The sequence below is a fragment of the Macrosteles quadrilineatus genome, unplaced genomic scaffold, assembly GCF_028750875.1.
Source record: "Macrosteles quadrilineatus isolate MER2022 unplaced genomic scaffold, UCM_ALF_1.0 Scaffold_6__1_contigs__length_79288215, whole genome shotgun sequence".
Classification (NCBI taxonomy): domain Eukaryota; kingdom Metazoa; phylum Arthropoda; class Insecta; order Hemiptera; family Cicadellidae; genus Macrosteles; species Macrosteles quadrilineatus.
In genome coordinates this window covers 58,442,697-58,465,123 of record NW_026542599.1, presented here as the reverse complement: position 1 = coordinate 58,465,123, position 22,427 = coordinate 58,442,697, and the positions used below count along the sequence as shown (strand labels likewise).

The following is a 22,427-nucleotide window of genomic DNA, read 5'->3' as shown; positions in this document are numbered from 1 at the left end:
GACCTACCGGTACTGCAAGAGATTAAAATCCTAAAACAACTGATTTTGATAGCTAATGAATGAAAAGAATTAAAAATCCATAAAATGAAGCTAAACAATATCACAACTAATTAGGTACCCGAAAAGTAACTCTTAAATAATATATAGAAGATTAAAATAATATTAAATCAAGAGACAAGAAAGTTAAATGCTATCTTCTAGTGCCCTTGGCAACACAGGTCAATGTTTTTAAACTACCCTCAATGTTTTTGGAACAGCAGGGCCTTTTTCTCTTAAGGAAGGGTAGTAGTATGTCAACAAAAACAATGAATCAGTCTCACCAGCCAGGCCCGGGCAACGATGTGTGAATTCAAGGTCATAGACCCTCCCCCTCCCCTCTTACACCACCCGGTTGCTACCCAGTTGCTTCAATTGCTGACAAAATGCAAGTGATGAAACAAGGAAGTAGAGACAAAGAAATATATTTCTTTATTCAAAAACACAAAACTGTTAGAGATTATTTTCAAAGAAATTAATTCAATGTAATTTGTGAGTTGTAAATATTGTATTGGATCTTAGAAATATATTTTTTTAACACTATTTAACCAAGATACAGATCTGTTTACTATATCAGATATTTCTTTTGTTTATAATTTATTATGTAAAATACTAAATATATTTTTAATTAGGTATTGAATGAACAATAAATGGTTATACTAATATGTCTGGATAAATAGTCTTTCTATTCTTTTGACTCTGTTTTCTTTGCACTGTTAGTGTTGCGTCACGGCTTTTGTCTTGTTACTCTTATCAGTAGACGACTAGACCTGGCTCTGGCTAGTGGCAGTGCGGCAATTGCTCTGTTGTGTCTTTATTCTTAAAGGTCGTGAGCCAACTTAATTTTTAATTCTCATTTGAACATTTTAATTCCTCTGTAATAGATATAATAATATAAGAGTGTTTCTTTGGAAATAAATTATTCTTTTTTTTCTTTTGCCCCAACAAAAATTCGGGGACGGGGACCGACAGACACCTAACAAAAATACCAAATGTATCAGTCTATAACATTGATCTTACTAGTTAAGTATTAAGTAACAATTTTTCAGACTTATTTTTCAAATGATTTTGGAGTAACCTACCTTGTTTTGGCTAGGTTCACAGTAGTAAAATATTTCACACACTGCTTACATCAAGACAAAAAACAAAACCTCTAATCATTTGCAATGTCAAAACAAAAAAATATAAAACAATTAAAGCTATATTTAATGCAAAGAATGTATTAAATAAGAACGCCTTCGTAAAGGAAACGCAACAGCAACGCGCTCCTGTATTGCGGGTATTGCATTGACTTTCTGCAGGCGTTTTTCGTATATGGATACTGACTCCCTCGTGAATCGAATCGTTTTTTGACCACCACTGAATCGAATCGCGATTCGATGCATCGAATCGAATCGAATCGAAATTTCGATGCATTTTCGATGCATCGCACACCCCTAAAAATTACTTTTGCATAGTAAACCTTCTTTTGCCGTAGTAAACAATGTAATGATGAATTTTTGCGGATGATAAACATGCAACAAAAACAGTTCATTTTACAGTGGTGTAGTGAAAAATGAATTATTGACAAGTGGCTCTATCAAAGTAATGTTAATTTTAAAACGTTTTTATTAGCTCGCTTTCTTGTCCGGTACAAACTTTGCAATCAATTTTTTTTTAATTTAGCTTGATTCTGCTTAGAAACTGAATGTAAATAGTTTTTGTCTTGAAACTTAATTGCCCAACAAAATGAGGACATGGGCCTACATATGAAATTGTAGAGAAACATAGGGCTTTTAGACAATAGCATGGTAACATTCACTTAACCCTTCGCGGACGGGTGACGGATATATCCGCCAAAGTCTTTGGCAATAAAGGACTAGTGACGGATATATCCGCTTATGGTTTTTGACGTTCCGGACGGGAAGCGGTTATATTCGCCTTCTCTTCAGACAGACTGGCAGGTGCTTGAGCAGTAACCAGATGTTTCACGGTACCAAGGCACCACTTTCCTGCTCTTTCCATGACTGCGCTCTCCCCCCTCTAATCCGCGCCGACACCTCTCCTGCGCCTCCCCCTCCTCCCACGCACATATCACCACTCCTACGCCCCCTCGACGTTTCGCGCTCAACATTGAAATGAAATGAAAAATGAAATGAAATGAAAAATCCTTTATTTCAACAGGCAAATTTAGTCAACATTACGTTGTCTTTATTTATTGTTTACATATTGTTCTTTATTTATTGCCTAACGTTGTCATGGTCATATCTTCAAAGACGGGTGGCAGATATATCCGCTGCATTTATACTCATCCCCGGACGGGTAGCGGATATATCCGCATAGTTAAAAACGAGTAAAAAATTATTTTGACAGTATGAAGTGTTCCATTGTTTATTTAATGTATACTTGTATAACAAAACACAAATAAGGAAAATTAATTTTTATTTTTTCTTCTACTTTTTCCCCGTCCTATGTCACAATTTCACCCGTCGGGGAAGGGTAACGTTTCAATATTAAATTGGCCAAAATATCAAAAAAACTTTGGAAAATAACGCCGAATAGATTTACCCATAGAGCTAAGTGAGAGAGATTAAATTATGGAATTTTGTACTGGTTTCTTTGGTTAAGTCTTTCATGACTTAAGTTCTTCCATAAATGCGCTACACAACCAATAAGTCAACAGCTGTTTGTCAAGCGCTGTTCAGTACATACAGATTTTTAAACTGTTTCTTTAAAGTACATGTTTATTACTGTGGGAGTTAAAATTTTGTACAAATCATGTGTTATTCTGAAACACTAGACCTATTATTTTTGTATTTTCATGGCTGTAAGATGTAACTCTTTTTAGTACGGATAAGGATATGCCTCGAGTTGACCAATTGAGACAGAGAGTACATTAATATGAGTATTATTACAAAATTTTTTATTGATGAGTAGTATGACAAATGCAACTAAATCTAATTTTTTTGTCCTAGGACGCTAGGCATGAGTCCAGAATTGTTTTTCACATTACTTCAGGCTGGACCAAGGGGTTACCGGCATTATCACTTAGATAAAATCCATTGGTGATTTAGCGGGATTTGAACCCGGGACCCCATGAACCGGAGTCCCGCGCTCTAACCACTAGACCAGCTCGCTCCCCTAAACCCCTACTAAACGTAGGCTAATTAATAATAGGCCTATTTAATTATTTCTCTCATACTTGCAGACATCATTTGTGTGAAAGTTGTCTACTGGTGTCTCAGCATTGACACAAAGATGAAGTAGAGTTTGACCGTGTCTTGAAGCAACCTACGAAGAACACAATACAATTAGGTTTGTTAGGAGGCCATGGATTGGATAGTTTAATGTTTTAGACAAGGACATTACAATTAATTAAAATATTGCTTATTTTCATTTGTTGGGTTGCTTTTGATGAATTTTCTTGACTTTTGTGTATTGCATGTTGTAAATGTTGAAGGACAATAAAACGTTTCTGATTTCTGATGAATTTTCATTTATTCTTTTTTCAGGATAAGATTTCTTTTCCTCCAAAGATTCAGGGGTTGTTTGGGAACTGTTACTTCAGCAGTGAACTGTGTGTATGAATTGGGAAATAATAAAAAATCCAACACATGTTAATAACTAGGCATAATGGAGGCCTCGTTAAAATCCCTCTTAAAAACACCAATGGCTAGCCTTTTAAATATTTAATAATGTCAACAACCAGAGGTTAAGAGCCCACCTTTAACTGTAAGTCAACCTATCTTGAAAACATAGGTCTCTCTAGAGTGAAGAGATATTTGAATGAAGAACTTACTCTATTAAATGCAAAAAATAATTTATAGGCAAAGTTACTGCAGTATACATTTGTAAATATCCATTTGTAAATTCATATTGTGTTGGCAACACTGATTCCTTAACCAGTAAAGGACTTCCAGAACATCACTAGATTCTCAATTCACTTAGGAATATTCAATGTTTCCTTTGTGTTTTATTCTGTGTTACTTTAGTTTAGTTAAGTGAGATGCCTACAATTTTTTCAGAAGCCTGCTCATCCTGCCTATTGTCTCCTAAATTTGTAAGTAAATTAAATTAAAAATTCACTTAAAATATAACACTTAAAATTGAAATATTTACTTAGTAACTAAAACTATTAACTCATTTTTTTTAATCTAGCTAATCCAAAAATGGTGATTTTCAGCCCAAAGACCACAAAGTAGTTGAATCCTTAGCATTATCAAAGCTTACTTTATTTCTTGACAGCGCATCACTGCAGGACTGTGCTTAGATTTAAGTAACAGTTATAAAACTGAAACTTCTCTAGGTGGCTTACCCCAAGCTTGTTGAGCCTGAACACCAACTGATGCACTCTGTATTCCTCCTTGGCATTACAGGTTTTCATCAGCTTTGTAAGAATTACCAGAATGTACAGAGCTGTGATTACATTGCTCTCCATTTCTTCCTGCAAATACAAAAAATCACAATCAAGAACATTAACCATTAGGAACCTGATTAGTTGACTAAATAAGTGTATTCGACAAAATAACATCCATGGAAAAATGTACGCAGCTTTTTGTCAAATAAAATCTAAATAGCCATTGAAAAGCTCCAGTGTAGTAATTAAATTAATCATCATTGACTTTTGGATACTAGATATCCCATCTATATGGACCAGCCAATTGTTTATTGAAAATGAACATAGTTTTGTGATCCAGTCATAGATTGCGCTAGTATCTAAAATTATATATTTGTTCTTATTATTTGTTACCAAGGTTGTTGATGGAGCATAACAGATGCTACAGCTTACAAGTCATCCTATTAGTTTGACTTGGTTGAAAACTCCGCATATTCGTCAGAAATCAGTGATTTATATCAGCGCAATGACGTCAACTACATCCATTTTGATTTTAAAACCTGGCAACAACTTTAACAAGATGATGGAATGTGAAGTTCTATCAATAGTTTAAGACATGATCTAATTTATGCAACAATGTATACACACACAACATGCAATATCTATATTCACGATGATACTAAACAGTTGGTTTTACCGTGATCTGAGCAACGTCATCTTTAGGTCCAGGATTGGCCAGTTTCTCTTTGTTCCTCTCCAGTTCTAACACAGCCGCTGCCAACACACTTTCTACATGCGAGAAGCAGAGGTCTACGCCTACATGGATCATCTGAGAAAACACCTACAACCACACACATTAAAATTATCTTATGAAAAAAAACTATCTGGCCCTCAAAATTAACCCTTCTCAGACGGCCTATAGTATGCATACATATTACAGACAGCAAAATTATTTTATTTAAATAAAAGCCATAAAATATTTTTGTACATCTATAATTTATGGAATGTTGTAAATAGTTGATCTATGCAGCACTTTTGTCCAAAATATTTTTTTTTTACATTTTTTATAATTGTTTTTACTTTTTTTCATAAAAACAATTTTTTAAATTAAATTTCTTCCTTCTCGAAAAACATTCCTAGTACATCGGTTAACGATATAATTGAATAAAAAGATGGTTTTACGAATGATTAATAATTAAGTTTTAGTAGGGATGGTCAAGTCTCGAAATTTCGGGAAATTTTCGGGACATTTTCAATCTCGTTACACGAGACGAGATTACTTTTTGGCCGAGATTTTTATCGAGACAAGAATAAAAAAAAAAAAAAAAATTAAAAACGCCTGCAGAAAGTCAATGCAATACCCGCAATACAGGAGCGTGTTGTAGTTGCGTTTCCTTTTCGAAGGCGTTCTTATTTAATTAATTCTTTTAATGTAAATATTACTTTAATTCTTTTAATGTAAATATTACTTTCATTATTTTAATAATATTACTTTAATAACATTTGAGAAGTTTTGTTAAGTGTAAGCAGTGTGAGGAATGTTTTATTACTATAAAAAAGTCAAAACAAGTAACTATTTTATAAAAATTAATATTGCTTTTATTTTATGATTTATTTTATTTTAGGATAAGTTGAACTCTATCCTAACTGATATCACCATGTTTCCTAATCGTAGGCATTTTTAATAAGTTAGGCGTGATTAATAAAAAAATGTTATGCTGATGTTATTTAATGAAAGATTGTAAATATTCTTGCCTATTATCATTATTTTAGTATTTAAACAGTCATCTAACAATGTTACAAAATCAGGTAAAAATTTTGAACGTGCATTTCCCGTTGTGTATGAGAAGAGAAATCTCGTCTCGATCTCGTCTCGAAATTTTATGAGAAATAAAAAATCTCGTCTCGTCTCGTCTCGAACTAAAAATCCAATCTTGTCCATCCCTAAGTTTTAGACAATCATTTACAACAATAACTGTTGTAATAATCGGCGGATATATTCGCCTACCGTCTGCTATGCACAAAATGCTAGCGAATATATCCACCTATAGTCCTGAAACGGGTAAACAAACACCTTTAAAACATTCACACACAAACCTTGACGCAAAGAGACTACTTCCCATTAGCTTTTGAATCATTAAATCTTCTAAAATTTATAACTATCAGTGTTCTAAATAGTATGCAGTTGTAATGTTTGCAGCCAGCTAACCCTTCTATGTTATGCAAATTTTCACTTCTGCCACACAAGAAGAGCAAATGACTAAAACATTTTCATGGTAGAACCTAGCACACAGCACAGTTTATCAAAACTCTTCCTAAGCAGATTGAATAATCATCAACATATAACAACAAGACCAGAAGCATATGAACATAACAAGCTGAACATGATTGGTGTGATTGTCTACTCAAGTCAAGTATTCAAAAACTTAATCTAGTATTTTTTTTAGTTAAAATTGAATATACCAACTGATTTAGTTTTAATGTCATGTAGTACTTCCATACAGATCATTTAACTAATGACCTACTTAAAAACATCTGATTTTGTATAATTTAGACAACAATAAACAATGAATACATGTAAATCTTTCAAGATAACAATAACCTCCAAGAGTTAAAAACATATTTGGATATAAATTGTATACAACTACACAAATGTAATTAGTGCACATTAACACATAGTACACAAAGTGTTCAGAACCCAAAACTAAACTATAAGTTTAAACCAAATAGGCAGAATCTTTTTTTTTTAAGTGAGACTTTCAGGGCTGTACTAATGTGGACCAAAAGGTATGTGGGCAAAAGCCAATGGCTGCCAGTAGTATCTTTGGTCACAATGGGCCAACTGGTTGCTATAGCGTTAATGAGGAAATATCACTTAAATAGTGAGGAACAAGTGAAAAACTTGAAAAAAGATGAAAGAGAAGACCAATCAAAATGATCATTGGTGAAGAGGGAAAATTATACTTTGACATCATGATAACTCAAGTAAACTACAAAATACAGTAGATAAAAACAAAATTAAGTTGTAACTTTTTACAGTAGACCTATACATGAGTTTAAAGACTAATTAAATTTGAAGTTTTTCATATAATTTAATTGATTTTAATTGTCTTTATTGATACCGTAGTTAAAATTAGTAAAAAAGGACACTTCTCATTATCATCTCTGCATTAGGTGCTTGTTAAGCCTAAATGTTATTTAACTTCAATTTTAAATAATTTTTTTTAACCAGTAAATGTTATTGGGATGCTCTTTATCCATCACCATTTTCCATGAAAGGTAGGTTGATTGATGTCCCATAAACCGACATTAAACCAAAACTGCCACTAAGTTGGCATAAGATGACTTCTCTCCTAGAGGTAGTTACAATTTACTATATTAATTTTTATGCGTTTGTTTTGGAATAACTTATCAATATTCTACCCCAACAGCTAAAGTTAATCAAACCTTCCTTAGAAAACATAAAACGTTACTCAAATTGATTAGAAAAGGAAAGTATCCAATCTTGGAAAGTGTGGCGGATATTTTAACCAAAATGGCAAGCACGCAGATAGGAAATGAGCGAGAGCCAAATAGGACAGACACAAATGGCTGCGTGCCAGAGCATTCTACTACGGAAACACTACGATGCTATCACAATCTACAACTGCTCCGACACCACTACCAGTTATATTTACACCTGTCACATGTTAAACATAGAATACTTGGACATTTGTTCAAATAGTTTAAATCAAATATCAAATATCACTAAGAAAGGGACTTGAAATTTCCAATTTACCCTAACAAGATGTTTACTGTACGATTTTTTGTACCTGAAAAACCAAGCAAATTTGTAAAACCACTGTTATAATACTTTGTGACAAGTTGACAGCCGCTAAGTTACACTGGGTAGTCCTATTCCAACCATTGACCTTGGTTATTACTTTACTAGTTATCGTTCGTTTCATCTTGTTGTGAAATTTGAAGCCTAGGCTTTTTTTATAAAGTGTGTTTCTTGTCAATTGTGACTAATGACGGCCAAAACTGTTCACTCCTTGGTTAGTTTATACATAATTTGCCTGCAGGATTGATCTATTGACATAAAATGAGGTTACATACCTGTCGTCAATCAGTCCTCTATTGCCGTGGATGACTATAGCTTTGGGGTTAAAACCCCATTTTCAAATCTTCTCTGACTGTCTGGTTTTGTACTTGGCCCACGCGCATGTACATGATTTGTAATTATAAATGTTTGTGTATGTATTTATGTGTATGTGTGAAGTAATTTTGACAACGGCTTATGCAAGAGAATATGTTTGACATTTGACGACTGAAGAGAAGATTTTAAAATGGGGTTTTAACCCCGATGGATAGGCCTAGTCATCCAAGACAATAGAGGACTGATTGACAACAGGTTAGTAACCTCATTTTAAGTCCTTGGTTAGGATGAATGATACAACCAGGAAGTCCAAAAATATATCAATTTATTTGGGTAAGCTAGTTTTAAAGTTGGTCAAATAAACTTCAAAATGCACAACGTTAACTAATCAGAAACATACATTAAAATTTTATCCCTGAGGATGACAAACCTTAGCATAAAAGATGGAACATGTAGCGTAAGAGGTAGTTTTTTTTTAGATTTTTAGTGAGGATTGCAGGCTTTTGTGAAGGGTTGAGGAGTCTACTCTGAAATATAAGAAACGGTTTAACCTTGCACAGTAATCAAAAATAAGGATAATTTACAGTTCATGGTAGGAATTTTTAGGAAGTTTTTGTATGGGAGGAGCAATAGAAATAATTCTAATTTGTGTAGTGTAAAGGTTTTTGTTTCTTGGGCTAGAGTTTCTTGAACCTGCATGGATATGAACGCTCAATCAGGTAAGTCTATCCTAACAAAAACCCTCGTAACATCGTCCTTCTTGATCCAAATTACGTCCTTAAATCTACGAGTATGTGTAACCCCTAGCTACATTTTGGGTATTTGTGTATGTTTTATGACCTACTTGTGCTTTTTTAAGGTAACCCATCTGATAGGCCCTTATTTCTTTATTTAACAAATCACAAATCTAAGAATAAGTTACCTGAGCAAACCTTAGCAGATCCTTGACTACGGAAACCTTGTTGAGTTGACACAAGTACAACGCGTGCAGCCACAACTGTATACATCTGTCAAACCTTGCGTTGTCGGCAAACACAGCTCCACGGAATATCACTGAGTGTGGCACCTCGGGGTTGTGTTGACCTAGGATCCTTTCCCTATAGAGGAATTTATCATGAGATACAAACAAGAAGTAGGGATGGACATTATTGTAGGTACTTTTAATTTAGAAAGGACGGGGCAGGATCTTTCTCTTGTGAAAGAACATAAATTTAGTTTGTTTAAAAGTTTTTGAAAATGGCAAAAATTACAAACAAAATCATGTCATTATGAGTGAACTTTTGTATTCAAGACGATGTTAATTTTTTTCACATAGTTGCATCACCATTGTCACCACCAGAGAAATTGTAAACTTATCACTAATTAATTGTAACTTGTCACAAAAAGTGCCCTGAGCAAATAACCTATTTTCAAATTACTCATGAATTTGACAAATTAGATTATCAAGCACATCAATAGTGGACATTCCCTTTCTAAATCCAAATTGGGATACATTAAACAAGTTGTTCTCCAAAATACTTATTAACTTGTTCAAAGACCAAGATTTCAATTGTAGCATCACCCATGAAATCTAACCATCTTTCTATATCTTTTGGTCTCGGTGACACCAGTGATCACCTCCTAATATCACAGACCATCTGTGTGTAGCAGTAACACGAACTAATTATTGGCATGCAATTTAACAGCAATTCTTTTGTTTCTTTCTGCTTTTCCGCTAATCGACATTTCTATCCACCGTACTTTAGATCAGTGTTTCCCAACCGGTGTGCCGCGAAATTTTAAGTAGTTAACATTTTTTTATCTCATAATAGACGTGTTTTAAGTGCTGTTGCGCATTCATGACAGCACGTTCTTTTGCGTACAATTACTTGTCAGTGTTGAATCTATGAAGTCATGCCCCAACTTCCACTCCTTAAGGCGGTTTCACACTGGCATCCGGATGCGAAAATAAATCGCTGTCCATGTTATCAGATGGGATCGTTCACACCGCCCATTGAAATGTAGCGTCCATCCGCGGATGCAGAAATTCGTCCGTGGACGATTTGGCGGAATCGCTCTGGGAGCGATTTTTCTAAAACGTCCGCGGACGATCGCGCCCTCGCGCATGCGCAGACAGAGCACCAAACCACGTGTAGCTCTTAGCGAGGCATGTGTCACTCGCATCACAGTGTTTAGTACTTTGAGTTTACAGTCATAGTGTTCATCTAGTTGTTGTTTTGTGTCCTCCCTTGTTGTTTGTTATGGCTGAATTATTTTAGGCTGTCCGTGCCTACCCAGTTATCTGGGATACAACTATAGAAATCTGTAGGGATCAACAAGAGAAAGATAAAGCTTTGTTGGAAATTGCGACTACACTCCAAAGAGATAGTCCTAACCAATAACCATGTATATTTATACGAATTACTGTACAGTAAATCATTATTATAATGATTTGTAGGGTATTAGTAGTTTTGGTCGTGGTTGTTCGTGTACATAGAATAAAATTATGACCAAATAATTAATAGAAAAGTATTTTAATAAGAGTTAAATTGTGTGTACATTCCTGTAGAAAAACAAAGATCAGACTAACTTAATGCGTTGCTATGACAACGTCATCAGCTGACGCTACACCAGCCCCCCACGGAGAAAAGGAATCTATACATCATTTTGAAAAGTAACCCGTGGTCGGATTTGTCTTCCAGAACGAGTTGTATAAGAATTCGTAGATGGAGTTTGACAAGATGGTGGTAGTTTTGAGGATTCCTCTGCTTGTCCAGTCGGCACCAAACGTTTCGTGGGCTCAGGAATAGGACTTTCATCTGCAATAATATAGGCTGGCTTGACCCTGTCCAAAGATTCCTTAGTTTCTTGGCCTCTTACAATGATGGTAATTGTCTTTTCGTCACGGCATATGACCTTGTAAGGACCAGAATATGGAGCCTGTAAAGATTTTCTTAAGCTGTCTTGTCGGAGGAATACAAAGTCACAAGTATTGAGGTTCTTGAACACAAACGACCCTGGTTTAATGTGGCGTGATGCGGGTGTAGGTCTTAGTCGATTCATATGCTTACGCAGCCCTGATACCAATTCTTGTGGCTCGTTGCTCTCGTGGGAAGGTATTACGAAAAACTCTCCCGGAAGACGCAGTGGTTCTCCGTACACCAGTTCAGCTGATGAAGCAGTGATGTCCTCCTTGAAGGCAGATCTTATTCCGAGAAGGACAAACGGCAGTACTTCGGTCCAGTCTGATTTGCTGTGAGCCATTATAGCAGCTTTCAACTGGCGGTGGAGTCTTTCAATCATACCGTTGGCTTGTGGATGCCAGCTGGTAGTGAACTGGAGCTTTATGCCCAACTGTCGTGCTAGGTCTTTAAACAAAGTCGATGTGAACTGGGATCCGCGATCACATGTCAACTTTTGTGGGCATCCAAATCGAGCTATCCAAGTAGAGACAAACGCTCCAGTAACAGATTCGGCAGTTATTTGATCAATAGGACAAATTTCAGGCCAACGAGTAAATCTATCTATGATAGTTAGACAGTACCTAGAAGATTTTGATAAGGGAAGTGGGCCAATTAGGTCAATGTGGACATGAGAAAAACGTTCTGTAGGTGTATGAAAATCACCAAGGGGAGTAGAAACATGTCTAGTTATCTTAGATCTTTGGCATGAGAGGCAAGTTTGAGTCCATTTGTGGCAATCCTTACGAATGGAAGGCCAGACAAAACGATCGCAGATAAGTTTTGTTGTGGCACGTATTCCAGGATGACTCAGCTTGTGGAACTGGTCGAAAACTCTACGTCGCAGTTCTGATGGCACAAAGGGTCTAGGAGTTCCTGTTGAGGTGTCACAGATAAGGCTCAAATGGGTTCCAGGAATCGGAACTTTCTCCAATCTAAGAGATGTAGTACTTTCTGAAATGAGATTTTGAAGTTCTTCGTCTGACTCTTGTGACTTGGCTAAGGATTCATGATCTAAAACAGTTGAAATGGCTTCAACACGTGACAAAGCATCAGCAACTATATTTTGTGAACCACTGATGTGCTTTATGTCTGTCGAAAACTCAGAGATAAATGAAAGTTGGCGTAACTGAGCTGGAGGCAACTTGTCACGGCGCTGTTGAAAGGCATAAATAAGTGGTTTATGATCTGTGAATATAGTGAAAGAAGTTGTTTCCAAGAGATGACGGAAATGCTGCACAGCTTCATAAATAGCGAGGAGTTCTCTGTAGTATGCAGGCCAGATGCACTGTTTGGATGATAGTTTCTTGGAGAAAAAACCTAGTGGTTGCCAAGAGTCATCGACAAACTGTTGGAGGCAAGCACCTACACTTACTCCAGAGGCGTCTGTAAAGAGACCAAGAGGAGCATCAGGTTTAGGATGAAACAATAGTGTTGCTGATGATAAGCTAGCCTTGCATGCTTGGAAAGCTTCTTCTGTCTCTGGAGTCCAGGGCACAGGGAGGGAACCTTTTGAATCAGCGTCACTAAGTAGGGAGTGCAGAGGTGCTTGAAATTCAGCGGCCTTTGGCAGAAACCTACGATAAAAGTTCATAATTCCCAAGAATCTGCGAAGACCACGCATTGTCTGAGGTAACTGGTAGTCTTGTAGAGCAGTGACTCTCTCCTGAGGTGGACGTGTCCCAGCAGATGAGACTAAGTAACCTAAAAATTTAACTTCTGGTACACCAATTACACATTTAGATGGATTTACAACTACTCCATAGTCAGAAAGTCGTTCAAACAACATTCTTAGGTGTTCTTTATGTATTTCTTCAGACTGGGAAAATACTAAAATGTCGTCAATATATGCATAACAAAAATCAAGGCCGTGAATAACTTCATCTATGAATCTTTGAAATGTTTGACCCGCGTTGCGTAAGCCAAAAGTCATGAATGGAAATTCAAACAAACCAAATGGAGTGGTGATTGCTGTTTTTTGGATGTCATCTTCGTGGACGGGAATTTGGTGGTAAGCCTTGGTCAAATCAATGGCAGAGAAATGCGTACAGCCTGCTAAATTGAACGAGAAATCCTGAATATGTGGTACAGGGTATCTGTCAGGAACAGTACGAGCATTTAAAGCGCGGTAATCACCGCAAGGACGCCATCCATTTTCACCTTTAGGCACCATGTGCAAAGGTGAGGACCAGGGGCTTTCAGAGGGTCGAGCAATACCAAGCTTAACCATCTCCTCAAATTCTTTCCGGGCAGCTTTCAATTTTTGAGGATGTAAGCGACGTGGTCGACAGTGAACAGGAGGACCAGGTGTAACATTTATATGATGAACTGTTTTATGTTTCACAGCACGAGGTAAGCCTGGAGGACGAATAATATCAGGGAATTCAGAAAAAACTTCTGCCAATGGCGAAGAGAAAGATATAACTTTAATACTAGTTTGATTGTTGTTAGAAACTATTCCCTCGGCATTCAATCCCGTTTTCTTGTCAACCAAACATTTCATTTTGCAATCGGGTAATAAGTGATAGTGTGAAAGGAAGTCTGAACCTAATATAGGTATTGAAACATCCGCTACCACTAGACTCCAAGGGAAATTACGTCTAAGGCCTAAATTAAGGGTGAGAGGCATGGTACCATAAGTCTTTATTTCACTGTTATTGGCAGCACTTAGTGAATAGCTAGTAGGAAAACGTTTATATTTGATAAGGCGTTTAGGAAAACACGACACATCAGACCCGGTGTCGATAAGGAACCTAGTTCGTGAATTTCTGTCCATCACAAAGAGACGGCCGCCAGCATTTGAACAATCCGTTGCGGCCTCTACGGATTGTTGCTGAGGTTTCCCTGAAAAGAGCACGGAGAAAGACATTTGGTAGCATTGTTTTTGAATTTTCTATGGTACCAGCACCAGTTCTTAGAGGGATTAGGTTCGTTTCCTGATCCACCACGAGACTGGGAACGACCCCTAGGTCTCACCTGTGTATCTCGTACTCTGGTTTCTGATAATGCTTGAACTTGTTTAGAGAGGGATTCTATTGCATTTAATAAAGAAGTGTTACCTGAAGAGACTTCACAAATACCAGGTGTTGAAGGAATGTCAGCTACCTCCATGATCTTATCAGCCAGTTCTGCCAGTTTGTCCAAGGAGAGCTCAAGTTGCGTAGTCAATATGGCTTGTGAATGAGGAGGGAGTCGTCTGAGCCACAGTTGACGAAGCATGTTGTCTTGAAGGGGAGTCGAGCCCGCAAGAGACCTAAGATGCCTCAAAAACTGAGAAGGCTTGCGGTCTCCAAGGTCCTCTTCACTCAGCAGCCGCCGCACACGTTGCTCTTCGGATGCAGAGAGGCGTTCAATCAGTTTCTTTTTTAGATGTCCGTATTTGTCGCCTTGAGGAGGGTTTGTTATGATGTCTTCGACTTCAGCAGCAATTCCTGTGTCCAATTGCGAGACCACGTAGTGAAACTTGGTGTCGTCGTTGGTAATTCCAGATATAAGAAATTGCGAGTCAACTTGACAGAACCACAGACTTGGTCTTTCAGGCCAAAAGGGCGGAAGTTTGACGGCTACTCTGTTCACCGACATGTTTTGAGAAGTGCTGGGTTGTCCAATCCGTTGACGCAGTTCTTCATTCGCAGTTCTAAGTTCGGCGAGTTGAGTCTGCAGGTCTTCTAATGACATCGTTCGAAGGAGGAAACACAAAAGATTTAAACTCTTCAAAGAAAATAAGTCTTTAGATAACGGTTGTAGTCGGGGTCACCATTTTGGTCGTGGTTGTTCGTGTACATAGAATAAAATTATGACCAAATAATTAATAGAAAAGTATTTTAATAAGAGTTAAATTGTGTGTACATTCCTGTAGAAAAACAAAGATCAGACTAACTTAATGCGTTGCTATGACAACGTCATCAGCTGACGCTACATAGTATATATTGCGTCACTATTTCTGAAAGTAAGTGTTTACCAGACGAGTGTGGATTACCATACAAGCCAATCTTCCAACTTCCCTATGCGCATGCGCGAATGAGTGGACGTTTGAAGAAACGTAGCTCGCAATGTGAAGGGGGCGCGTAGCATCCATCCGAATCATTTCATCCGTCCGCGGACGCCAGTGTGAAACCGCCTTTACCATTCACTACGTTCCGCTTCTAACATTAACAAATAGTTCGAATCTTTGCCGGTAGAATTCGGTAGCGCACGGCATATCTGCCTTCCAATAGTTCACTAATCATCCACTAGTAAGCGCTAGGCGTAGAGAAGCGATAGCATAGCAACAGAACAGAATACTCATTTTCAGTTAACCTGTCAGTGCTAGTGTTGTTTTGTACGTCGTTAGTATTGATTTTGTGTGACATGGATCGTTATTTAACAAAGAAAAACGATGTTAGTACCTGTTCTAACTCAAGTGAAGAGACTAGTAGTGCTGAGGTTAAGGGGAGTCCAAGTCGAAATTTTTTAATTTTTTTCAATTTTTACTTTTTATGTTCTTTTTATAGCACAGAATTTCTTCTTTAAAATGGTATAATTACATTTTTAATTACTAACCTAGAAATGTATAAAATATATATTTTCCATAACATTACAGTGTCGTTTTAAAGGTAAAACTCGTAGACCCTTGGAGGATTTTCTTGCCGATTTCCGCAACTTTACTTTTTTAAACTTTAATGTCATTTTTTTCAGGACTGGTAATACTTACAGCTGTGAAATTTTTACCATGTAGTCTTAGTGACTTATTCTAAACACAGACATAAGGAATTCATCATATCTTTAGTAGAAGCATGTAAAAAAAAAATAATAAATTTTATTTTTTGAAACAAATTTTTGTTAAATTATAAAAACTCATAAAATAGTTATTTTTAATTTTAAATGAAAAATCATGTGTCTGTGTCTAGTTAATTAGTTAATATAAAAGTATACCAAGTTTCACTATCCTACCTAATCTAACTCCTGAGAAAAGTGACATTTAGTTAACATTACTAAAGATAGGACCTTGGACTCCCCTTAATGGAAACAAAACTGTTATGGCAAGTAGGCCTACAAAACGAAAACATAACGAAAATAACGATGGTGGATCGGTTAAGTTTCGTCAGTACCATGACAGCTACTTGTCATTCGGGTTTACGTCGTCTGGTGGAGAAGAGCCGAAACCCCGTTGTCTAATTTGTAGTGACCAGCTGTCAAATGAAGCTATGGTACCAAGTAAGTTGAAAATACATTTAGTTACGAAGCATGCTTTTGCTGCTGAAAAACCAGTTGAATATTTTAAAAGACTTTTGTTAAATCCGCACAGGCTTCAACATTTACAAAAACTCTCTTCTGTATCGGAAAAAGCACAGGAGGCCAGTTACGTTGTAGCTGAATTAGTTGCTAAAAAAATGAAATCACACACAACAGCTGAATCAATCATTTTACCAGCTTGCTGTGAAATTGTTAAAATTATGTTTGGTGAGGAATGTGAAAAAGAAGTTAGGAAAATCCCATTGTCTGACAATACAATAAGTAGGCGCATTGAAGACATGTCCAAAGACGTTGAAGCTCAAGTTATTGAAAAACTTAAAACTGTAGATTTTTTTGCTCTTCAGTTGGACGAGTCCACAGATATAACCGGGAAACCTCAGGTTCTAACATTTGTTAGATTTATTTGTGAAAGTGAGTTAATTGAACAGTTTTTATTTTGCAAGGACCTTCCTGGAAATACAACTGGACTAGATATTTTTCAGCTAGTGAACAATTATTTCTCCGCTAATAGTTTGTCATGGCAGAATTGTTTGAGCGTTTGCACAGACGGTTGTCCTGCAACGGTTGGCCATATAACAGGTTTTCTGGCCTTGGTTAGGAAAGAAAATCCTGATATTATTTTTACACATTGTTTTCTTCACAGGGAAGCTCTAGTTGCCAAGTCTTTGGTACCTGAGCTGAATGATGTTTTGCAAATTGTCATAAAAATGGTTAACTTCATCAAGAGTAGGCCTTTGAAGTCCAGATTTTTTGACAGTTTGTGTTCTGCTATGGATGCTGAGCACACCAAGCTTTTACTCTACACAGAAGTGAGATGGTTATCACGAGGACGTGTCCTTCAAAGATTTTATGAACTTAGGGATGAGTTACTGATATTTTTTACTTGTAAAGAATCTGAGTATGCTGATTTCCTTAATAATGAAAACTGGTGTACAAAAGTAGCTTTTCTGGCTGACATATTTGGGAAATTGTATTTTTTGAACAAAGGCATGCAAGGAAAGCAAGAAAACATTCTCACTTCCACTGACAAAATAAGTTCTTTCCAGCAGAAGCTTTCGATGTGGATAACTAAAATTGAAAAACATGGAACCTTGGACATGTTTGAACTGACAAAAGATTGTGATATTGATTCAACTTTTTCCGAGCTAATTTTGAAAAGTCTGCGTCTGTTTGAAGGAAATATAAAAAAGTACTTCCCATCCCTTGATATTTCCTCAATGGACTGGGTGAGAAATCCTTTCATTGAAGCTGCTTACAAGACTGCATTGTTTACAACTGATGAAGAGAGTGAGCTGATTGACTTAAAAAATTATTGTGGTTTAAAGCTACAGTACTCCAAATTAGTTGAAGATTCGGAAGCAGAATCAAAACTGAAGAAAACCAAAGTTAATATTGATATTTCATCCTTTTGGATTCCTTTACTAAAGGAGTATCCGTTAATTTCAAAGAAGGCCATGAAAGCAATATTGCCCTTTTCTACTTCGTACATTTGTGAAGCTGCATTCTCATCAATGAACGCAATCAAGACCAAAACCCGTTCTCAACTTAAGTCTTTGGAAGACGATATGAGAGTCTGCTTGTCAACCATTCGTCCAAGAAAGAAACTTTTAATGAACAAACGTCAAGCACAAGTTTCCCACTAGAACTGAACCTGGGTTTATTAAACATTTCTTACTCATTATTGGTTAATTCATACATTTTAATCAAGCTTCATGTTTTATTATTATTTAAAACTTTCCTTTTAATAAAAACTAAATAATGTACATATTTTAGATAACAATCGGGAGTTTTATATTTTTTACCTTGGTAAACCCACCTTTATATTATACACATATATATATTTACTAGTAAAAAACAGGTTTTACGGGGTAAGATGTAATTGAAAAAAAGAGTATTTTATGCACTTACTAAATGTAATTTCAACCAACGATATTTTTGTAGACAAGTGTGCCGTGACTACAAACGGGTTCTAGATAGTGTGCCCTGAACGAAAAAAGGTTGGGAAACACTGCTTTAGATAATCGATGCTTTACTGTACTTCGTTTGAATGACTTAGTAAAAAAAAAATTAATATACAAACTAAACTAACATAACTAGAAATGGCTTGGTAGCCGAGTATAGAGCTCATGAAATAATCTGAAAATATGTAGTTCCATCCTGCAAGTGAAACTCTATCAAACATCATTTTACCTTGCATAACATAAACTAAACATAACATAAACATTAGCATAACATAAACTTGGATGATCCAAGCAAAATTCAAAACACCAATACTCCCAAAATACAGTTTTAAAGAAAATTTTGCACACAAAAATAAAACCCACCCTGGACCACAATCACCCGACTACAAATAAAGTGTAAGTCCTACACCAGCCAAAAGACTGATTACTGACCTCTCAATGAACTCTAATCAATGAAATTTCAAACTATATTTCAACTATATTTCAAACTCTAGCAATGAAATATTTAACCTACCTGATGGCTAGAGACTCCATGTGCAGGGCGTTACTGTTGTTTTTTATGAGCTCCAGTTCCTCTAGGTTTTGGCATTCAATCCAGTTTTGATAGGCAGGAATCGGAGCTAATGTAGGTTTCATGATAGGTTTCTCAGGATCACCCCACCTACAACAGTGGAAACAAAAATAAAACTGAATAATCATGTAAAAGAAAAATTTTAGTATTGATTGAACTCTATGTCGACAGAATTGATAAATAAAGGCGATGGTAATTTTACCGTAGGAACCCTCTATTATGGTTTGTATTGTTGAGTAGCCGACTGAAGAGTCCCAGTACGTCAACTGAAGCTTATTAGTTATTGTGCATTTTAATTTACTTTAACTACAGTGGATTGATCTGGCAGTAACTCAACAAACCTTCTTTATTTGTCAAAGTTCCCTTTAAATAGTAGACCTACAGAACACACTTGTTCATCTGACTTTTAGCTATCCATCCATCTATGTTATTCAACCCTCCCTAGTCGAGTTGTGTGAAATGCTGTGCTACATCCCTGTGTCATGTTAGATTAAGTAAATCAATGAAAAAGCCATCTGTACTAGCCATAAGGTTATTTAATAAGCTACCCCTTGCACATGGACATGGACATGGACATTATTAAATTTAAAACTGTTGTAATCAGGTTCTTACTTGCAAATGCATTCTATTCAATTGATGAATATTTGACAAAAAAATTTACTTGCAATGATTTTGTGTAAGATGGGTGAGGCCTTTGTTCAATTTATTATTGTATAGATTATATATTGTAACCTGACATATCCAATGTATTCAAAAGAATATCTAATGGAAATAAAGATCTTATCTTATCTTATCTTATCATGACTGTACACCATAGTGGATTTAACGAGACAATCTCATTTGCCACCCCTGTGTGTACTTGGAAGGTACACTTCAGGCTTTAGGTACTATTGTTCCAGTTTGAGGTTACCCACTGCCGTCGAATGTTGTTTCGATTGACGCTTATTGTGCAAGTCCTTCTTAATCTGGTATAATTTGTTTCCAGATATTACTATTTTATCGGTAGTAGGGACTGTTACAAATTTATTATATTGTGGGGTTTAGGCTAGGATTTGATGACATTGAATAGAATAACGATAATGGTCTGTAGCATTTTGAAAGGAACCTAACCTCAAAATTATTGTGCCTGACCCCTTTTTTGTGGTATTCTTTTATGGTATATCAGGGTACTTTGCCCTTGCTTTTTCCCTCCATTTGGCAATACTGAGGGCCGGCTAGGATTTTTGTTTAGTGCTGCTATCTATTGGGTTCTTGTAAAACTACGTCCACAACAACTGGGACGCAGTACATGCTATAATATAGCTCTCCTAATGTATGAAACTAAATTCAAAACTTTTTGCACACTCATCTCCGCAGCCTTTGTCTCTGCTCCCGGCTACGGCCGGCCATCGCGCAACTGCAGTGAACATGTTAAAGGGAATGGTCCAAATACTAGAAAGGCTTTGAAAAAGGGATTTGTTTGAATGGCCTAGAATCAATCATGATTGATATCAAACCAGCAGACCAGGGATTAGAGACAAACCTGAGCTGCATGGTCTGATGTAGGAACTGGTAAGCTGATACGAGACAGTAATGGTCCTTGTCATTGGCGTAGGAAGCTCCTAATAACTCAAGAGCATCAATCTTCTCCTCTAGTGTCACCTCGGGTCTAGTCACCAGGTACTGTACAACGTCAGCTCTCGTCCTTTCAGCAGCAGCAAGAAGCGGTGTCATTCCTGCAAAAATGTTAGATCAGCGGGGGTTTGGGTCAGAGGCAGTCAAGCGACTTGATATTACTTTAATTTTTAGGATTGCAGCCCAATCATAGGAAATGAAGATGTCTCTGTGACCGCATACACCAGAGCCTAATTTAAATTTTGGTAATGTTTTCTATTACCAGTTAGTATGTCACATGTTCAACACAGTTTTGGAATCTTGATCTAATCAATTATATTATTAAAGTGATACAATCAAATTTTATGTAAACGGTTAAGGCCATTTACCAAATAAAAATATAGGCATATGACACATCAAAATGAAGCTTAGAGTGTGTAGATTTGCCGAAAAGTATTGATATGGACAAATTTCCTAAGGGGTCTGCCCCACAGGCTGATTTCCAAAGGGCTACGCCTAGAATGCTTACAAAGTTTACATGATTTAATTTAATTTAGTTCATGAAACAGCTGGTCAGTACAATGAACTGGTGTTTGTTTATTTACTCGAAAAAGATGTTTGTGACGCTTTAGATTTAGGAGGGTTATGTTTGGTTTTAAAGAAAGGTTGTATACGTTTTGTTAAGTATTGCTCAAAATTTCATTTTGTAACTTATATAGTAAGATACATGTAAAGAGCCTTGACAAAAGTTGAAGAATTATGGTAAAACATATTCGTGAAGCATCAATATGAAAAAATTGATGCTATTGCTACATTTTATTTCATTTCAAACAATCTTTATTCTTTAAGTACATATTTATTACATTGAACAGTGTCGAAAAGTGATTCTTTCTTTATTATAACTTAAAACTGTTTTCTAACTTATTTCTACCATTTTTTTACTATAAAAAGAAGGCTATTTATACTATTACAATTACACTAATGTATGTTGTCATATTCTTTTGGATCTATTAACATAAAAAGTAGGGGCTTGAAAGTAAGTAAGTTTACACTTTTAAATCAGTTTATATTTTCAAACTAAATCATTGAGTTGTCGTATTTTAAAACACCCATCAAAATTACTTTAATAGCTCTCTAGGTCACATTTTCTTCCCGTTGCAAAGCACAGGTATAGCAGCTTGTTTTGTTTTGAAGTGCGACAAACCTAAGAGCAAAAGATGTACTAATCTAGTATACTACTAGGGCCAGCGTTTAGTCCTGAATTCAAGTGATTTTTTTTTAATATTGCGTTCCAAATATAGGCCTATAATATTAACTAAAAACCTACAGCCCTAATGTTGACAATTTTACTATCCTACTTAATAATTATTTTTCTCTTATGAAGACCACAAATCTAATTATAAAAAAAAAATTTCAATAGAGATAATTATGATAGCAATAGTAAATCAATAGCAATGATACAGTGGACTCTCTCTTATCCGGACTCCTCGGGACCGAGGCCAGTCCGGATAACGAGTTTTCCGGTTAAGCCAACGTCCAAAAACTCGTTAAATGGACTGTTTACTGTGATATTCAACTTAAATTTAGGAGAGCATTGTATTTAGACATGTGATCACTGCTCTCAAATCTTTCCCACGAG

General features: G+C 36.2%; 1 protein-coding gene across 1 annotated transcript in view; it reads right to left on the bottom strand.

Annotated features, from left to right (window-relative positions):
* The window catches only part of LOC128997243 (protein fem-1 homolog B-like), a 49,324-nt gene that overhangs the window by 15,655 nt on the left and 11,242 nt on the right, over positions 1–22,427 (bottom strand). The window contains exons 5-10 of the mRNA XM_054422855.1: positions 20,718–20,910; positions 19,139–19,285; positions 9,412–9,586; positions 5,049–5,192; positions 4,331–4,459; positions 3,218–3,306 (exon numbers count right to left, since the gene is read on the bottom strand). Of these exons, the coding sequence (XP_054278830.1) occupies positions 3,218–3,306; positions 4,331–4,459; positions 5,049–5,192; positions 9,412–9,586; positions 19,139–19,285; positions 20,718–20,910 (877 nt within the window). The remainder of the gene's footprint in view (positions 1–3,217; positions 3,307–4,330; positions 4,460–5,048; positions 5,193–9,411; positions 9,587–19,138; positions 19,286–20,717; positions 20,911–22,427) is intronic.